The sequence below is a fragment of the Cajanus cajan genome, chromosome 6 (genome assembly GCF_000230855.2).
Source record: "Cajanus cajan strain Asha chromosome 6, NIPB_CcT2T_4, whole genome shotgun sequence".
NCBI classification, from domain to species: domain Eukaryota; kingdom Viridiplantae; phylum Streptophyta; class Magnoliopsida; order Fabales; family Fabaceae; genus Cajanus; species Cajanus cajan.
In genome coordinates this window covers 41274125-41292989 of record NC_138522.1, presented here as the reverse complement: position 1 = coordinate 41292989, position 18865 = coordinate 41274125, and the positions used below count along the sequence as shown (strand labels likewise).

At 29.1% G+C, this 18865-nt stretch overlaps 2 protein-coding genes across 2 annotated transcripts; both read right to left on the bottom strand.

The window, feature by feature from the left end:
* Positions 1-3391: 3391 nt before the first annotated feature.
* Positions 3392-8271, bottom strand: LOC109810796 (uncharacterized). Its single transcript, XM_020374351.3, has 10 exons — positions 8030-8271; positions 7792-7927; positions 7448-7671; positions 5939-6169; positions 5690-5806; positions 5438-5561; positions 4691-4780; positions 4498-4595; positions 4295-4383; positions 3392-4168 (listed from the first exon to the last, which is right to left on the bottom strand). Exons 1-10 carry the CDS (start codon positions 8095-8097, stop codon positions 4131-4133), a joined length of 1215 nt encoding a protein of 404 aa, XP_020229940.2. The 5' UTR covers positions 8098-8271; the 3' UTR covers positions 3392-4130.
* On the bottom strand, positions 8266-12350 carry LOC145949297 (uncharacterized). The gene is made up of 3 exons (XM_083076401.1): positions 11518-12350; positions 9153-9272; positions 8266-8626 (listed from the first exon to the last, which is right to left on the bottom strand). Exons 2-3 carry the CDS (start codon positions 9270-9272, stop codon positions 8405-8407), a joined length of 342 nt encoding a protein of 113 aa, XP_082932527.1. The 5' UTR covers positions 11518-12350; the 3' UTR covers positions 8266-8404.
* Between the last annotated feature and the right edge of the window lie 6515 nt (positions 12351-18865).

Sequence of the window (18865 nt, the reverse complement as noted above, 5' to 3'; positions counted from 1 at the left end):
AAATATATATATTGTATTTTTATTTATATATAAGAATCTGACTATTAAAAATAATAAAGATAATACTAAATAAAAATTATCTTTAATCTCTTAAAAATGAAAAATAAGCATTTATTTAATAAATATAGAACCATTATTTCATGGGACATAAATTACTGTATTAAATAAGAGTGAAAAGTTATATATTTTCTAATTCTTTGTTTTCAACACACTCTTTTGTATTAATGATATGTATGTGAGACTAATTAATTTAGAGATAAAGATCTAAAATAGAGATAGACACATTTAGTGAAACTCATGTTTTACCGAAAAAGAAATGATGTGTTATATTAAAAAGAAAAGAGGGGTATCAAAAAGAAAATATATATTATATTCTACAGTAATATTTTAAAATACAACTAAAAATAAAGATATAAACAATATTAATTTGCGTACTTAAGATAATTAATAGTGAATATAAAGCATTTTTCAAACGAGGTTCGTGTAAATTTTCTTCATAAGAAAAAAAGAAAATAGTAGTTCCCCGGGGATGGGCAAAACAATATCTTTTCAAATTTTTATAATTTAAAATTTAATGTTGAATGAATTTTTTATTAAAAAAATATTTTTAAAAATTAATTTATATTTTAAAACCATATTTTAAATTAATTTAATTTTTTTGAACAGTAAAATATTTTTGAAGTATAAATATTTTTTTAAAATTTTTTAATAAATATTATATCCAACATTAAGTTTATTTAATTACTTTAAAAACAAAAGGAAAATATTTCTTAAAATTTATTTTACTCACGGTAAAGTTAATTTTTAAAATTAAAATAATTTGTCAAATTACTTACTAATTTTTACTTAACATCCATCTTAATGTGCAAATGAAAATATTATCACCTTAATAGTGAGAGGATAATCTTTTCTTTCACAAACACAGTTTGAAGCAGGTTAATATGTTAGAGAAAAATAAATAATTTTTAAACACGTATATTTAAAATATATATTTGGTCCACATCTGACTCCTTCTGACATGCGGTTTCTCTAGAAATAAAAAGCTACTATAATTTTTGCATTTTTAATAATTAAGTGAGATGTGATTTTACCCAATTCATAAGTTAATCCAAATATGCAAATAATCAAACAGTTCAAGTAAAATCTAATTCTTGGTTAAGCATAATCATGTTATAGTTGTGTAAAAGAGAAAAAACAAAAAACACAACAACTCATCCAAACATAAAACAAGAAGATTCCTATTTATATGCTTAATCTTCATACCATGCACAAGATGCTTTGCTTGCATTGTTCTCTAACAAAAATCATTAAATTCTTATACAGTCGCAGTTGAGTATAATTACCTCAAAATTTAGGATTTTTCCTTAGAACTTTGATGTGCCGCTCTCAACCCTGTAAACGACCCAAATAAAAGGGGGAAACATGAGTGGCTGAAGTGGTATAAAAATGCATATCTTAGTCAACAAATTGAGAAAATGATAAAATATTGCTATCTTTTTCAACTCATGCCATATCCCTCCAAATGAAATAAGAAAAAAAATACGTGTGATAATAAAAAAACAAGAAAAAGAAAAAGAAAAAGAAAAACTTTTTGTTTCAATTAAAATAAGGAAAAAGGTAGAGCCATGGCATACGACCCTCACGGTTACCCTCCTTGAGAAAGCCAAATGCTTTGGATGTGAAAATGAGACTTGATCTGTAACAAAATAAAAGTCTGAGAGCCACAAAAATGGAAGAGCTTAATTAGACAAAAGAATGGAAAAGGTAGTCTTATATTATGGTTATGAGATCTCATTCTGAAATTTTACCAACTCAGTTCCGACCAGAACACTTTCTTCAAGCCCCTTGTTTTATGAGACTCAATGCAGAAAGTGGGCAATAATTATGAGTTAACTCACTTATGTTTATCTACTTGGTATTGTTGCTTAGCCAATTAATTATAAGATGTATAATTAGTTTCGATTCTTTAAATGTGGTTGATATCGTTCTTTAATTAAAGTTAAAATTAATATAGAAGTAAAACTCAAATTCTAATTGAAAAATAATATTAACTATATCTCCTATAGTCATTAGTCAATTTAATGATGAGATTGAAATAATCTGTATAAAATATTATATTTAAATTTTATTATTATTATTATAATTTTTAATAATAAAAAATATGTACAATGTACATAATAAATATTTATATTATTCAATTCAACTTTATAATAAATAATTTTTTTGAATATATAAACTATAATACAATTAGATTTATAATGATTAATATTTTTAATATATAAAACTTATTTTAAAATTGTGATAAATAATTATATTGTAATACAATATAATTTTCAATTGTTTATGCTTTTTTAATTCAAAAATATTATAATTAATTTAAAAGTAAAGATGAAATGACACGTTAAAAGATATAAAATGATGGAAAAATTCTAAAAGCACTATTTTTTATTAAAAAAATTCTAAAAATACCCTTTTAAGAAAAAAAAGAAAAAGAATTAAAGAGAGAAAGGATATATTTTTGTAAGAAAAAAATTAAACTAAAGCAAGACACTATCTCATTCAAAGATAGAGTTAACCACCCATTTCTTTAAAAAAAATTATAATATTATAAATTGTCTATCGACCTTTTTTCAACTCAAAATCTACATTAAAAAACTCCAAGCGTGTGGTTCAGCGATAGGGGTTGATCCACGCTTAAGTAAAGTCAGGGGTTCGAATCCTGTCTTATGTATGCAGTCGCGTTAAATCTTTGAGTCAGTTATTCCACCCTTTGAGGTGCTTCCAACCTAGCGAGGAGATTAGTCACTACTATCGGCGGTGATACTTCAGGAACGAACCCAAAAAATCTACATTGAAAAACTAATTAAGTTTGAAATATATAAAATAAAAGATAAATTAGATTCAATTCTAAAAATAAAATAAAAAATAAAAATAATAAAAAACTTAACAAACTGTGTCGGTCATGTGGCAAAGAGGAAAAGGATATGCTACATACTTGTTCTCCCAAACCCTCTTCTATTTTTAAAGTATTTTTTAATAATATCTTTAATTGAAATATACTTTTAAATTTTTATTTCAATATCTGCCAACTCAAAAAATTGTTTGGTAGTGGAGAATACACTGAAACATGATTGACGTGGCGCATGACCTGATCATGGACTCTGTACCACACTACCACTGTTACCACCCCTCCTTTTCGTACCCCTCTTCCATCGTATTCCCCCTCTACCTATTTGTTCTTCTTTTTACATATCTGCTTCTATTCAACCACTATTTAGTTTCTCCATTCTATTATTTAAAGAAGAAAAAAAAAACATTTTAAACCTTTTATGTTACATATACATTGCTATACTAGTCTTTAAAAAATTTAATTGACACCCTAATTAAAACAATGCTCTATGTGGGAGGCTTTTGTACAATGCGTTGCGGTTACAAGACCAACCAAATTGGAGTTTGAAAATTTTCCAAAGAAATAAACTATAGACTTCTATTTAACTTATGAAAAGGAAGTTCATTTTTCTAACTTATAAAATTCATTGGCACCCAGTTTCTCTCTCTTAGGAAAATATGCTACTTTTATTAGTTAAGATTTCTTCTCATACAAATTTGTACTAAAAATTTTCTTAACAAATAGCTCTCCTTTATTTAAAGAAAAAGAATTTGCTTTCTGTAATCCTCGTTACAGATACACGCAGGCTCTATATTTGTTACTCAAAGACGACAGTAAGTATTTACTCATAAAACATTTAATCCAACAAAATATCGTTGTTCATAAATTTTGTTAGAAATATAAAATCATTCATAGCATTCTAACAACTTAAGATATTAAGAAAACTAATCATGCATTGACATATTATCAAAAGTTCCAAACCAAAATTCATTTTTATGATTTCACTAACCACATGTCCACACATGTAACCATATATTAATCCTCAAAAACTTCCAGTCAGAAATGAAAACCAAAATGGACAGGAGTTTATTGCATAGAACTTGTCTTATTGTTTACACAACTTTATTTGTCTAGAAGTTTATAACCATTGTTTCAAATTATTCAAACTACTGACATCATTGTCCAATATCTTTGAGAATTGACATCATTCAATTCGCCTGTTCTTGAGGATTCCAGAAGCTTACATCGTTGTTGCAGGCGCAGGCACTGCAAGTTTCTCTGCATGAAGAACAACATCGTTCTTGTCAAATATATATATCTGGCTTGTAATTTAATAACCTAAAAAAAAGATTTCTACAATGATTAGTAAGTAGAATTGTTAAAGAAAGTAATAGTAATAATTACCAGATGTTTTGTTTAACAATCTGATAAGAGGGTCAATGGGAACACCAGCCCTCTCAAATGACGGGTCATACATAGTGTTGACAAAGTTCCTGAGAAAAATTTAAAAACATGAAAAAAGTATTCAATTTTGCTGCACTCAATAATAAATTGAAATGCAAAAAATGGTAAAGTGAAGCTAATGATCAGTAGGTGTAGAGGAATACCTCGCTATTTCAGCATTGGCGTTCTGATCTACACCATGAGGAGTGCTGTTTGCTTGGGATAAGGGTGTTTTTCCAGCATTTTCTCTAGCGAAACCCTTCTGCAATAAATCAAGAACCACAAATTATCTCATTCTGTTAATTTCCACAAAACAACATTTTCATATGCATGGACAAGAAAGATCTCGACGGTTACCTTTCGACGTTTATAAGGCGAAGTTACCGCATCGCTTGGTTCAAATCGTTTCCGGGGACGACCGCGACGTGGGGGTTCTCGTTGCACCTGCTGTGTATGTGCAATTTACCATGTTTAGTTTATGAAGGTTTTGGCAGCTTTTTTCTCAAAGGGTAACTCTTGGAGGAAGTCAGATGTGGGAAATATTGTGTGTTTTGTAAATAAATAATAAAGATGATAACGTTTGGAAAAAAAAAAAAAGAGAGCAGACAAACTTTTACCATACATAAGGAGAAAGTTTGTTTAACCCTTTTTTTTATTATTAAAAAACATTATTAAAAAAAAGTTCTTACTAAAATTTTAGACACGTTGGGAAATTTTGTCAAGAATTTGTTTTTGATATAATTAGAAGTAATAAAAAGGTTTTAAAAAAAACTATTTTTCATGAGAAGCAAGTTAAACAACTACGAGAGGGATGAAGTTTTTTTTCAAAAATAAATGCTTTTATAACATTAACAAAACATAAATTAACTTCTACTAATATAAGAATCTCTTAAAAATATTTATTTTTAAGCCTAGACAAACAATCCCCAAGTTGATAATATAAAAGCTTACAAGTATAACTTTTGAGATAATTATAGTAAAAAAAAACAATTATATATATATATATATATATATATATATATATATATATATATATATATATATATATATATATATATATTATCATCCTTGTTAAAAGAAAAGAAGTGGTTCAGGAAATTTTACCCTTTCATATGGCATGTTCAGGCTTGAGTTTTGCTGTAGAGTAGAATAAGGACCATAGGAACTAACCGTTGATCTGTCATTCTGATTCAGCATGCTTAGAATTGACGACGCTGAAGATTGAGCCCTAGCACGATTCAACAAATATATAATAACAACTTGAAATGTCAAAGGACATTCGTTGGTTCTTTTATTACTTCTAATTAAAGCAAATAAATCAGAATTCTGAATAAAGTGCTAAGAAATCATAGATACCCGAAAGAAGAAGACATATGAAGTCCATGTCCATTGCCAGCACGTTGTGGAGTGATTGTGTTCATATAAAGAGGGTTCACAGCTTGCTGCAGTTGCGCCCCTGGTGCTCTTTCAGGCCTAGTAATAGTAACAAATGTTAACATCGGTGGAAGAAAAATTACAAAAATATGAACCCTTTTTGAATTAAAAGATGGCTACCATAAGCTTAATATTGTTAGAGGGAAACCCTAAAGGCGAAAATTTTGATACCTTAAAAGGTTTGCGAACTGAGGCGCATCCATGTTAAGCAATTGTGAACTCGATCCTTCACTTGACATAGTACCTGAAAGCCCCATCATAGCAGAGTTCAATGCCGAGGAATTGTTGAAGGTGGAGGTAAGACCTGTATTAGGTCCATTCAATGTGGAGCTCTGCTGCTGAAAACCAGGGTTGTGCAGCAATGGATTGTATTCGTTTCCTTGATCTTGCATCCAAAGGGACCTTTTCAAAATAATGTGAAAATGAATGAATTACTGAGTAATAGAGAAAATTGCATGTTATTGTAGAACTCATAGTTAATGATCAACATTTGAAATTAATGTACTTTTGGTTAAGAAATGCCATAGCATCCTTCTTGGTAGAGAGGGACGAGCCTTTCAAAAAAGGAGAGAGAATCATGTAATCTTCATACAAAAGATTTGAGAGAAAATATTTATAATCCTCGAGAGAAAGAGATATCTAAGATGATACAAATAGACAATTTTGTATTTTCATTGGTCTTAATCAACAATAATAGTGAGTATTTATATTTCCATCGTAGATGATGAGATTGTGAGATCCTCTTATATTAAGGGAAATATTGTAATCCTACGTATAGTAATGGAGATATTTGTTTGTAGATTAAGTCTATAATTTTTCTTTACTTACATTAAAAATATTTTTCATATTAAAAGTCTTGTTTCAAATTATTCCAAGCTTTGTATCACCTATGAAATTATTTAAATAGGGGTGATAACAAATCAAATCATTCGATATAAACCTATGGTCTACTCAACTTTAAACTTACATTAGACTAGATCATTCTTTTATGAAATAAACTAAATTTAGGATTTTATAAAATTTTACTTGATTAAAAAAATCAGATTTTAAGTAATTTAAAATAAAATATTTGACCTAACAAGCTGTCTTGAAAGGACTATTTTTGTTTAGCATTATTACTATTATATTAAAAAAATTATAATGTACTAAAAAACATATATTTATTTATGTCCAAATTGTAAGATCCAATTGTATAGTAGACTTCTAAATAAATTATCATGAAAATCAGATTACATCTTAAAATTAAATTTATATCATATAAACATCTCACACAGTGATCTTATAAAATTTGACCTACCTGATTCATGTCTGAGAGACTGGAGTTTTATTTTTATACAATATATAATTTTCTTTCAGAAAAAAAAATCTCATTAACCTATTAATCAATTAACCTATTTGAAATAAGTCAAATACATTCAAAAAAAAATTCATATCAATTAATAGGTCAAATTAAACTTTTAAAAATGTCAAAACAGACTTTTTTAAAAAATGTCTATAATTAATAATAGGTCAAATTTATGTTTAGAATATTTTTTAAACATATTAAATTTAATTGAACAACACTTTGTTGACTGAATGTATTTCTACCCTTAGGACAAATGACGTATAGAGGTTGTCATGTTGTGTGTGAGCATGTGTGAATGTAAAAGAGTTAATTATATGTGAGTAAAAGTAATTTACCTCGGGGAATTCCACCCACTGTTTGGGTTGATGGCCTGATTGTTCATGCCATGATTGTTGGGAGCACACAATGGGGATCTTTGGTTAGTCATGAAATGTCCATTTGTGTTCTCATTCCCAATGTTAGGGTTGATGGCATGATGATTGTTGAGAGCACACAATTGGGATCTTTGGTTAGTCATGTAATGCCCATTTGTTGTCTCATTCCCAGCTTCTACTCCCACCTGCTTATGAGTTATGATCGACAACAATAATCATGTCAACTTTGCAATTTACAAAACACGGTCAATGTAGAGCAGCCTAATATACTAGTGGAAAAAGTTTATAAGAATGCTTATACTCACGTGGTTTTGCTGAAAAATGTTTGGATAAGAGGATGGCTGGTGATTAATTCCATTGAAATTTTGGTTTGGTAGGATATTTGGCATTAACAGCTGATTGCTTGTGTTAAGCTCGTTTTGCTGACCCAGATCATTCATCCTAAATACGGAACGTATACAAGAAAAATACGTGTGCCTAAAACTTGTTTTAAAGGATAATAATGACTGTACAGTTCATAATATATGGTATAGGAAGACCTACATTGGTGGTAAATTATTGTTTTGCATGGCAGAAAATTGATTACAGTTATAGTAATTCATCTGGTCCATATTTTGGCCTTGAACCAATGAGCCTGCTCCATCTGAGATCAACCCCACCTGATCAAAACAAATTAATGTGAAACAGTTTTAATTAGTGGTTTTCCCGTTGTGGTAAAATCACTTGCAACCTTTTAATGTAATGCATTGATACAAAATAGCTAGTTTAAACTAATATGTGATGTGACATATTGGACAAACGCCTACTTGTATATATGTTTCTATGCTCAGTGAGTGTATGAGTCAAATGCATATCAATGAAGGCAAAGTATAGTGAATTATGATGATATGTCATAGACATGTCATACTATTGCATGAATCATGAAGTTACCATGGATGGTACATAATAGTTTGAATGAGTTTCATCCAGTAATATTGGAGCTGAAGAGTTTGATGAAAACTGGGGCAACTGATCCGCAACAAGCTGTGGAGGGTTTCCCATGCTAGAGGAGGTTGTAATTTCCTCGGGAAGGTGGAATGCACGTTCAGTATTCTGAGCCTGATTTGGTGTTGCAACTACAGTTCCAACTGAGTCTTGAAGCTGAATAATAATAAACAGTGATGCATACAATGGTAAAACACTTTCAATGTTCACAAATAAAACACTTCTGTTTATTTTTCTTTATTAACCAGTTGGATTTGCAACTGGCTCAAACTATATTTACTGAGGTTTACATGGAATTTTATGTAATAATAAAATAATATTACAGTAATACAAATTGTAAAAAAAATATTTTCATAATATTTTTATCTTTAAAAATAGGTGATTCGGTATTACGAAGATATAAATATCTCTAGTGAGTTGACCAATTTTACGTAAGAATAAGAGAGGTAATCAAAATTTAATGTCATACAATCACTTAAAAAAATATGTGCCATTTTAACAAATTAAATTACATGACTTGTATAGTTTAATCTTAACTATTCACCTTAAAATCTAATATTCAATAATTATTCATGTCATTTTGATATTAGAAAAAAAATACTCTCACGTACTATTGTTGGTACTACTTCATAATTAACACATGAAATAGAATAAGAATAAGGAAAGGCAAAGATAGTTTTACAGTGGGTACAGTGACTTGCTGCGGACCATAGGAGGGGTTGTTGAGCAAGGAAGGTGCGATGCTGTTAAGGATGTCCATCTGAGCCCAATCAAATTCCAGAGCTAGATCCTCGAGGTCCATCTTCAAGTTAATAAGAAAAAACCATTATATAAATATATATATATATATATATATATATATATATATATATATATAATATTATAAGAAAAAACATTTGAAAAGGAAAAACCAGACATAGAAAGTAAATTAATAAAAAAAATCTTTTCTTCGATCTTTTACCTAAAAAAGGGAGATGCATATACCCTATAATCATGTCATCGAGGTTGGGTTATAAAGAATTTGTTTACTACAGTTTATTAGATTAGTGTATAACCAATGAATTTAATCTCACGCTAATTTATAAATAAGGATATTTTTACAAAAAAAAAAAAAATAATAAATGTCAGAGCAATCTCCCTTTAACAGTCAACTTGGAACGAAGGTCATATATATATACAAGTGAAAAAATAAAATTAAAAAAAAAAGTGTGTTTTTCGTAAAAATATACTGAAAAGCAATTTTTTTATCTCATTAAACTCATCACAGTTAAAATAAAAATAAAAAACACTTCACAGATAATTTCAGTAGGCATTATTTTAATATCTGGGTTTTTATTAGAATATGATACTTGTTACTATTTCATTATTTATAATACTTAAGAGCTCTCCTTGAATGCATTTTTTATTTATCAGCAAAGAAAGATATATTGAAAGAAGTACAATGGGGTACATAACCCACATACAAATACTCTACCTATAATAGCATACTACCAAGTGACCCCTGGTTAGGGATAATTTGCATATGATCAAGTACGAATTAGGACCTAACCAAGAGATACCGATTTGTATGAGATCATAATGAATGTTTTCATTCCCTTCCTATATTCCCAATACCCTACTATACTACCACCTAGCACCTGTTGCAATGTACTACAGTAATTTCCTAATCTAAAACAGTCAGTTATAATCGTGACCCAAATGAAGCTTATACTCCTCGAAACCAATTGCAGCATGTGGCTGAACAAGAATAAATAATTTTATAGGTTCATGCATCCAGAAAGCAAACAAATTTAATATATATGATTTATACTCAAATCCAAACTAGAGATTCTATCACTGGGATGATGTAGCGCTATATAGCCAATGTGTAATAGCCACCTCACCATATGATCATCAATTCATATAACTATAATTGAGCTCATAGCTCATAAGGAAAAAGGTTAGACACTTCTGACTCCATTTTGGCCAAATTTCCATTAGTTCATGTACCTATTTTTGAGAAAGCATGGGCGATTTGTGTTGCAAAGTAATACCAAAATGACCAAAAAAGAAAAAACAAATATACTAATTAGTGTGTTTGGTTTCATGTAAAAATTGAACAAAAATTGATTATGCTTCATATCATTTTAGTAAAAATATATATGTTTGATTATTATTAGATAAAATTAATTTTACTTCTAAATCTCGGTATGACTTTTTTTTTAAGGTCCAGTGTGGATCCAAGATATTTCCACATGCGGTTTCCATGGGCTAATCCTCTATGTCATGTATTTAGAAGACCTGAATTCCTAGGCTCTCCTGCCACAGGTTGTTTGTGGGTAAATCTCACTTTGACTAAAATTGATAAAAATAAATTTGTTTTAAGTTGAAAAAAAAAATTATACTAAGAGTGTGTTTGAGACAATGATGAAAAATAAATTATTTCAATAATTGATTATAAGTATAATCGATTATAATTAGAATATATTTTTGTGTGAATAAGTTTTTTGAAAAGAAATTTTTAGGATATATAATTTCATTTTGGTATAAAAAACATAATTTTCTATATATTATATCAGTTTTTATAGAAAAAAAAAAAAAAAGATGTTGAAAAATGATCATAAGATCAAATTTTCAAATACATAAAAACAACTTATTTGTTAGGAAAAATTAAACTTTTTATAAATTTCAATTATTATCCCAAACAAACAACTTATTTTACAAGTATATTTTTTTCCTGTAAAAACAATTGAAATTGGAAAAATTAAATTTCCTCAAACAAGCTCTAAGTTTTACATCAAATCTTCTTTTAAAGTGAAAAAAAAATTCTAACATAAATCATTTCACTTCAAAATCAATTTTAACTAAAATCATTTTCATTTTTTAAATCCCGCAAACACTCATCTAAACATACACTTAATTAAAAACGCACCTTCAACATATGTATACAAGCAAAGACAATTAGATCCTCATTCATATGTTTTTCCATGCAACAAGAATTTTCCTTTAATTTGCTGTAATTAACATGGGATCCCTCTCGTGTTAACAACCAAAGGGGGGAAAATTACCTCAATTAAGAATTTCTGGCTTAGAAAACAGATGTGCCGATTTTAATAACCCTGCAATCAAGAAAATTTTGTAGATGGGTCAAGAAATACATGTGCGGCTCAACAAAAGAAAATATACATGTATGCCAATCAAAATTGATGAAATGATAACAAGACCGGTTCAACTTTTGGGCATGTCATCATGGCATGTCTCTTCAGAGAGAGAAAAAAATATTTGTCACCATAGTCGTCGCTAACAAGATGGGAATAATAAATATAGATATAAGTTGACCATCCCCAAAAATCAACAAAACCGGAAGAAAAAATTAATCTTGAGTGCTTTTGTTAATAAAAGTTGCACAATTAACTATTGATGTATTTCCCCCTCAAAGAAAGTGAAAGAATTTAGATGTGAAAGTGAGAAGTGATGGGAAGAACGAGAAGCATACAAAAGAGATGGGAAAGGTATAAACTTATGACTATGAGAGCTAGCTAAAGCTGCAAGCTTATAAATACCAGCTGGTGAGAAAGTCCTTGAAAACTCTTCTATATATGAAAGACAAAATGCACAAAAGGGACAAAAAGGCTTAATAATATTTTTTTTCCATAACACTTTTTAGATAGCATATTAGGAAAGACGTTTTGAAATAGAGTAACTCAGGAAAAAAAAAATCTCCAGTTAGAAGTTGCATAAAAAATGTGCTTTATTCCTATGTCTTGTAAAAATATACTTGAAATAAAATGACTATGCAAACACCGGAAGCTTAAAACGTATTCTTAGTTGTTAAATGATTCTCGATCGTAATCATTTCAATTCTCATCAACATCTAGCAGTGTTTTGTTTTTTAAAAAATAGAATTAAATTAATATAATTAAATAAAATTACAAAAATGTTTTTTTTTCTTCTTAAAATACAACAAGCTATAGAATGAGATTCGGCCGATCCACGAAGCTAGCAAGGTAGGTCAATTGTTGGCCTTTTATGGGGCTTGTCTGCTGAAGTGAGGAAAAAGGAAAAGGAAAGGGTTTTAGTTTAGCCTAATTTTCAACAAAATAAAATAACATAAGTTTCAATTTTGAATTCCTCTAAAGGTTATTTGGAAAGATGAGGGATGTTATCTGTTGAGGTGCATTCGGCCAAGTTCAAGTTGATACGATGCTGGAGGTAAACAGGATGGATTTTTGTGGTACAAAGACTTGGGGCAGCACTTACATGGCGAGTTTTCAATGGCCGTGGTCCAAGACGTTATTGATTGAGAACTTAATTATTTATTAATGGGGGGTGCTGGTTGAGTCAAAGTAACAAAATTTTGTAAAATGTGTTTTTATTACATGTATAGTCTAATCAAATCAAGTTGGGTCACATTTTTTAGGTGTTTAAAATCCAGAAACCAATTAAATAACATTGGACTGAGTTGATCCGGATTCTTTATTTGTAAGTACACAAGTCGGCTTGTATCAAATTTGTTTGGGTCAAGTGATCATGTCAGATAACAAAATAATGATAAATTATAAGAAAATAGACAAATGACAATCAAAATACCCTCCCTTCCAAAGCTCATATTCCATATTCAAAAAATCAGGTCAGGTAACCATCACTGATCTTCATTTATATCTTTCCTTGTTCACTCCATCCCTGTACTAAGAAAATGGATATTTTTGCACACCAACTCTTGACCACGACCGTCATATTAGAGATGCTCGTGCACTAAACCTATTTTTCCTTTCCTAACAAAAATAGTGAGAAAAATAGTGGTCGAGAAAAATAGGTGGAAAATGACCTCAAACATGAAAAACAAATAATGAAACTAAGTGAATGTGAGTGTGAATAGGTTAGAATTAATATTCTTTATGTTCGAGTCGAGTTGATTTTAATTAAGTGTCAAAATTGGTAATTCGACAACTAAACTAAACATATGTAAGGTCGAGTTTAGTAAATACAAACTAAATTAAGTGTTCAAATCAAATCTAAAAGGGTGAGTTAAGTCAAGTCGATCTACCCATTTATACTCATAAGCATGCATTAAATTTAATTTTGAGACATGACAATAACTTAACGATCTTAATTAAAGTTTGGTTTATTTTATGTCAGTCTCACTTTTTAAGACACTTTGAAAATCAATCTTACTATCACAAATCATTTAACATTAAAAAAAATTGAAAGTTCAAACTCAACCTAAATTATTTCAAATATATATTAGTTTAATTTGCTAACATAATATCATACTTTTATTTATTTTCTTCTTACTCTTGATCACATAGATTAGAATTAATGTTCCTTATGTTTGGGCGAGTTGATTTTAATTAGGTGTCAAAATTGGTAACTCGACAACTGAACAAATATATGTAAGGTCAAGTTTAGTAAATACAAACCAAATCAAGTGTTCAAGTCAAATCCAAAAAAGAGAGTTATTAGGTCAAGTCAATCTACCCATTTATATTCGTAGAAACATGCATTAAATTTAATCCTGAGACATGATAATAACTTAACGATTTTAATTAAAGTTTGATTTGTTTTATGTTAATCTCACTTTTTAAGACATTTTGAAAATCAATCTTACTATCACAAATCATTTAACATTAAAAAAAATTGAAAGTTCAAACTCAACCTAAATTATTTCAAATATATATTAGTTTAATTTACTAACATAATATCAAACTTTTATTAATTTTCTTCTTACTCTTGATCTCATATATTAGAATTAATATTCTTTATGTTTAAGTCGAGTTGATTTTAATTAGGTGTCAAAATTGGTAACTCGACAATTGAACTAAACATATGCAAGGTCGAGTTTAGTAAATACAAACCAAATCAAGTGTTCAAATCAAATCCAAAATGGTAAGTTAAGTCAAGCCGATCTAGTCATGTATACTTATAAAAACATGTATTAAATTTAATTATGAGACATGACAATAACTTAATGGTCTTAATTAAAGAAGGATTTGTTTTATGTCAATCTCACTTTTTAAGACACTTTGAAAATCAATCTTACTTTCACAAATCATTTAACATTAAAAAAAAATTAAAAGTTCAAACTCAAATCTAAACTATTTTAAATATATATTAGTTTAATTTACTTACATAATTAATTATCAGACTTTTATTTATTTTCTTCTTACTCTTGATCACATGGGTAGAGGCAGGGAGTACCTAGAGGGGTTATGGTCCCCTCATTATTTTAGAATGTGTCAAAATTGCTTTAAAAAATTTTGTTGGCCCCCTAAAATTTATATAAAAGAAAATATTATAGATTGATAGATAAAAAGTATTATATTAGTTTATACTTATAAAAAAGAAAAGGAAATAAATATATGTAAGATTAAAATATAATATAATAGAAAGAGCGATAAAGGAAACATAAATAATAATAAATTATTTATAATAGTAAAATATTTACATATAAGTGTTATAAAAATAAAATTAGTCCCCTTTAACATAATATTTGAACTCCACCCTGCTTGATCATACATTGGTTGATATCTAAAATTATGTATAATTTCTAACAAAAATTTTATTAAATGTATAAAAATATATACACAATATGTGAGACACATCTTTTTTATTTTATTTATTGCTTCATTACTTTTATACGTGAATATTAAAGATATACTTTAAAATTAAAGAAGCTTTTTTTATTATCACATTTTATATATTCACAAAATATATTATCCTTATAATAAACTTATAGTGCAAAAAAATCTATTTATTTATTTATTTATTTATTTTATTTATAATAGTCATTTTATGAGTAATTGTAAACATAAGCCCACTTTTTCTTCTATTAATTTAATTCTTAGCTCATTTTTTCTTTTTTATCTATGTTTTTCTTTTCATCGCATATATACTTATCTCATTTTTATTTTTATTTTCTCTCTGCTTATTTCTCTCTTCGTTACAACTATTCATCTCAATTTTGGAAGGTAGTTTGTACATTTCCTAATTTGTTTTTTTTTTTATCATTACATTTTCCTAATTTTATTTAGGGGCAAGAATTTATGCCCACGTACATTGACAAGCGGATAACCTCACAAAGCTTCCTTCATAAGATGAATTTATTTAAGGGAAATAAAAAGTAAAGAAAAAGCATTTGTGAAAATTAATCTTAAAAAATTGCCTGTAATCAGTGATTTAAAATTCGGATTAAACCGGCCAGTCGGACCGGTTGGACCGGGAATCAGTGGTCTAGCCAGTCTGAATCTTAAGTTAGATCTGTTATGCAGTTGACCCGTTTTAAACCGGATTAAACCGGTCAATTTTTCGGTTTAACTGGTAAACTGGTGGGTCAAACTGGTTCAACCACTTTTTTTTCTTTTTTTTTTAATTTTTTTAAGGGACCATAAACCACAAAAATAATAATGAAAATTGAATCTCTTAATGGAAGAGCAAAGAGTCTTATTAAATATAATAATGACTACTTGTTCTAATGTATTTTTTTGTAATATATACAACTTAAATAACTTTTATAGTATATTATTAATTTTAAATTATATATTTAATAATATAATATCTATGTAGATATTACATATATTATTTTGTGATATCAATTGCAAGCATATTATATATGTACATATTATTTATATTTTTAATTTGTATTAATATACAATTTAACATGTATATTTTTATGTATTTTTTTACAAAATAAAAATAAAAATAATTTTAAATTAGATAGAAAAATTGAAATTTAAAATAAGATATGAATTTATTAAAATTTATAAGTATAAAATATATTTAATATGAATTTTTGTAAATAAAAATAAATAAAAATTGAGTCATGCGATTCAACTAGTGACTCACCAGTTTAACCTTTGACCCATTGACCTAGTATCTTAACCGGTTTGATGACCAGTCCGATTTTTAAAACTATGTTTGTAATGTAATATCATCTTTTTTTAATTTTTTTTTAAATCATAGTTAAGAAGGTTCAAAAAAACGAATAAGAGGCACCGAATGCAATAACCGTCGTTTTTCCCTTTACTTTTATTTTCCACATTAGGGTGGATTGAAAATCAAAGCAAGTTCTTGCATAAACCTAGTTGGTGCACGTGTGAAGCAGGTTAGATTCTCACAGATAAGATTTGTTTGTTTTGAAATGATGACTTTGAAAAACAAGACGCATAACGGAGAAGAGATTAATATTATCTTCAATGCTGAGAGGTGAAATTAATAGCATCAATAGTATGTTTATTTTTACTTTTAAACAAAACTAATATGTAACACTGATTGTTTTATTAATTATGTAATTTTTTTATTGTTTAGATATTAGTTATTGTTGAAAATTTTGGGTCAAAGATTTTAAGAGTAAATTGGTCTCTGAATGACTGAATCAAAGATAAGTGATAATATATTGATTAATAAAGGACATATCACAAGGATAATGTTAAAGAAAATACAAGAAGAATAGGCTTGTGGTGAAGGTAGTAGGCCTAAGCTCCTTTTGAGCTATAGGCTTATCTTTTTTAGTCCATTTTTCTCTATGTATATTTCTTCTTGTAAATATTTTCTTCTTTATTTTTGACTTTGTATTATGGGTCAAGTAATGTAGGAAAATATTTTATTGTATTTCTATTTTGAGGTGTAAATAGTAATTCAGGAAAGGTACAACTAGCAAAGACTATTGGACATATTGGGCTTGGAAGGCCCAAGAACACCTCCCCCTTCTAGCCATGTGGATGTCCACTTGCTATGCCAAGTGTAAGTCATCCAACAAGGAGGGGACAAGGTTGTCTCTTGCTTGTTTCAAGAGCCACCATGTCACATGTTCCTTGCCTAGTCACACCAAACATGTCATACCACATGGCAAGTTATCATTAGCTCTTATAGATTTAAGATGGTGACAAGAGTCACACTTACCTTGTTTGTCCACATGGCAAGCTCTCATTTGTCATTTTAAATCTAAAAAAGTGACATATGGTAGTGACATGGTTAAGTAGGTTATGATTAATTAGGGTTAAGTAGTTTATAGTTCAAGTTACTCTAATCTAGGTTAGTCTAGCTTGCATTAGAAGCTACTCAACTCTATATATAGCTCCTCCTGTACTTCATTCATCACTTTTGAGCATATATGAGATATATCTTCTTGATTTCTCTCTTCCAAAATTCCTAGTTCGCTAGGAGAATCTTCTCCTTAAGACCTTTCATCAAGGATTTCCTCCTTATGACAAGGCTCCAACCACTACTTATATATCTTCCTTTCAAAGGAAGTGGCGTGCCAACCTCATCCATATTCCACCATTGTTGAAGCTTCATGGAGTTTCTTGAAGCTTGGAGTCACCATGGAAAAAGATAGGGCCACAACTAGAAGCTAGTTAAAGAGACTTCTCAATCATCCTTCAACCTAGTTTCATCATGAAGTTAACTCAAAAGGGTATAAAATGATTTTCTGAAGTTTTAGATCTCATAACATGTTTTCAAAAATTCTAGAGAAAAGTTAGTGACAAGTTCTCTGAGAACCCAAAATCTTCTCATTCTCTTATTCTTTTGAAACTCCTCATTTTCTACTTCTTGTAGTTGATCCAAGTGCGAATTCGAAACTTGGAGAGTTAAAGTTCCCAAGTTATAGTACAGTTTCATTCATCCATTCTTCCTCTTCTTGATTTCAGTTCTTCAAAAGGTATGGGAATTTGTAATTTCAAATCCTTGTGTGAATTGTGTTGTTGCATTATTGAAATTGGTTGATTGTTGGTTATTATGAAGAATTGAGTGACAGAAATAATGAAGTTAAGAGGGTTTTGAAGTCTTGAAGTAATGGATGAGTAAAGATGTTAGATCTTGATTGATTTTAGATGCATGTAGTGTTTTAAGCTATTCTTAAGTTCTATATGATGTCTACATATTGTATTGTTGGTTGCATGTTGATATGTGTTGAAATTTCAAGTAGATTAGATGATTTTCAAGTTCTACATAGGTGTAGAATTAATTGATATCACGTCAGACGTGCCTTCATGGCATCAGACATGGTTCAATCAAAGGCACTCTATCTTGCTCATGTCGGGCGCAAGATGGGTGGCGTCAAGCATGAATGGATAGAATTCTCTCAAGCTACACTAGCATCAGGTGTGATTTGAATAACGTTGGGCATGAAGAGAGATAATTGTCTTGGGTTGACATGAGATCGGGCGTGGGTTGTTGCCACACCGAGCGTGAGGTTCTAAGGGCCTTGGCCTAATCCACGTCGAGCATGGGTTGAGTGATGTCACACATGGGCGAGACAAGGAGTCCTTTGCCTCAATGACACCAGGCGACCTTTGAGTGGTGTTGAGTATGAGTCATATAAGGAGAAGCATATTGTTTTAAGTTGTTTTATAGTTGTACCGTCTCGGTCAGAATCTGATCTGACCCCTTTACATAGGTGCATCGTCTCGGTCATAA

Bases quoted from the DNA above. Each gene is read 5' to 3' on its own strand.
- LOC109810796 (XM_020374351.3), bottom strand. From the start codon at position 8,097: ATGGACCAGATGAATTACTATAACTGTAATCAATTTTCTGCCATGCAA. The intron at 7,672-7,791 runs GTGAGTATAAGC...ACTCATAAGCAG, and splicing joins ACATTTTTCAGCAAAACCAC to GTGGGAGTAGAAGCTGGGAA. The intron at 5,807-5,938 runs GTATCAAAATTT...TACTATTACTAG, and splicing joins CAGTTCGCAAACCTTTTAAG to GCCTGAAAGAGCACCAGGGG.
- LOC145949297 (XM_083076401.1), bottom strand. From the start codon at position 9,272: ATGGACCTCGAGGATCTAGCTCTGGAATTTGATTGGGCTCAGATGGAC. The intron at 8,627-9,152 runs GTAAAACTATCT...ATTATTATTCAG, and splicing joins AGCAAGTCACTGTACCCACT to CTTCAAGACTCAGTTGGAAC.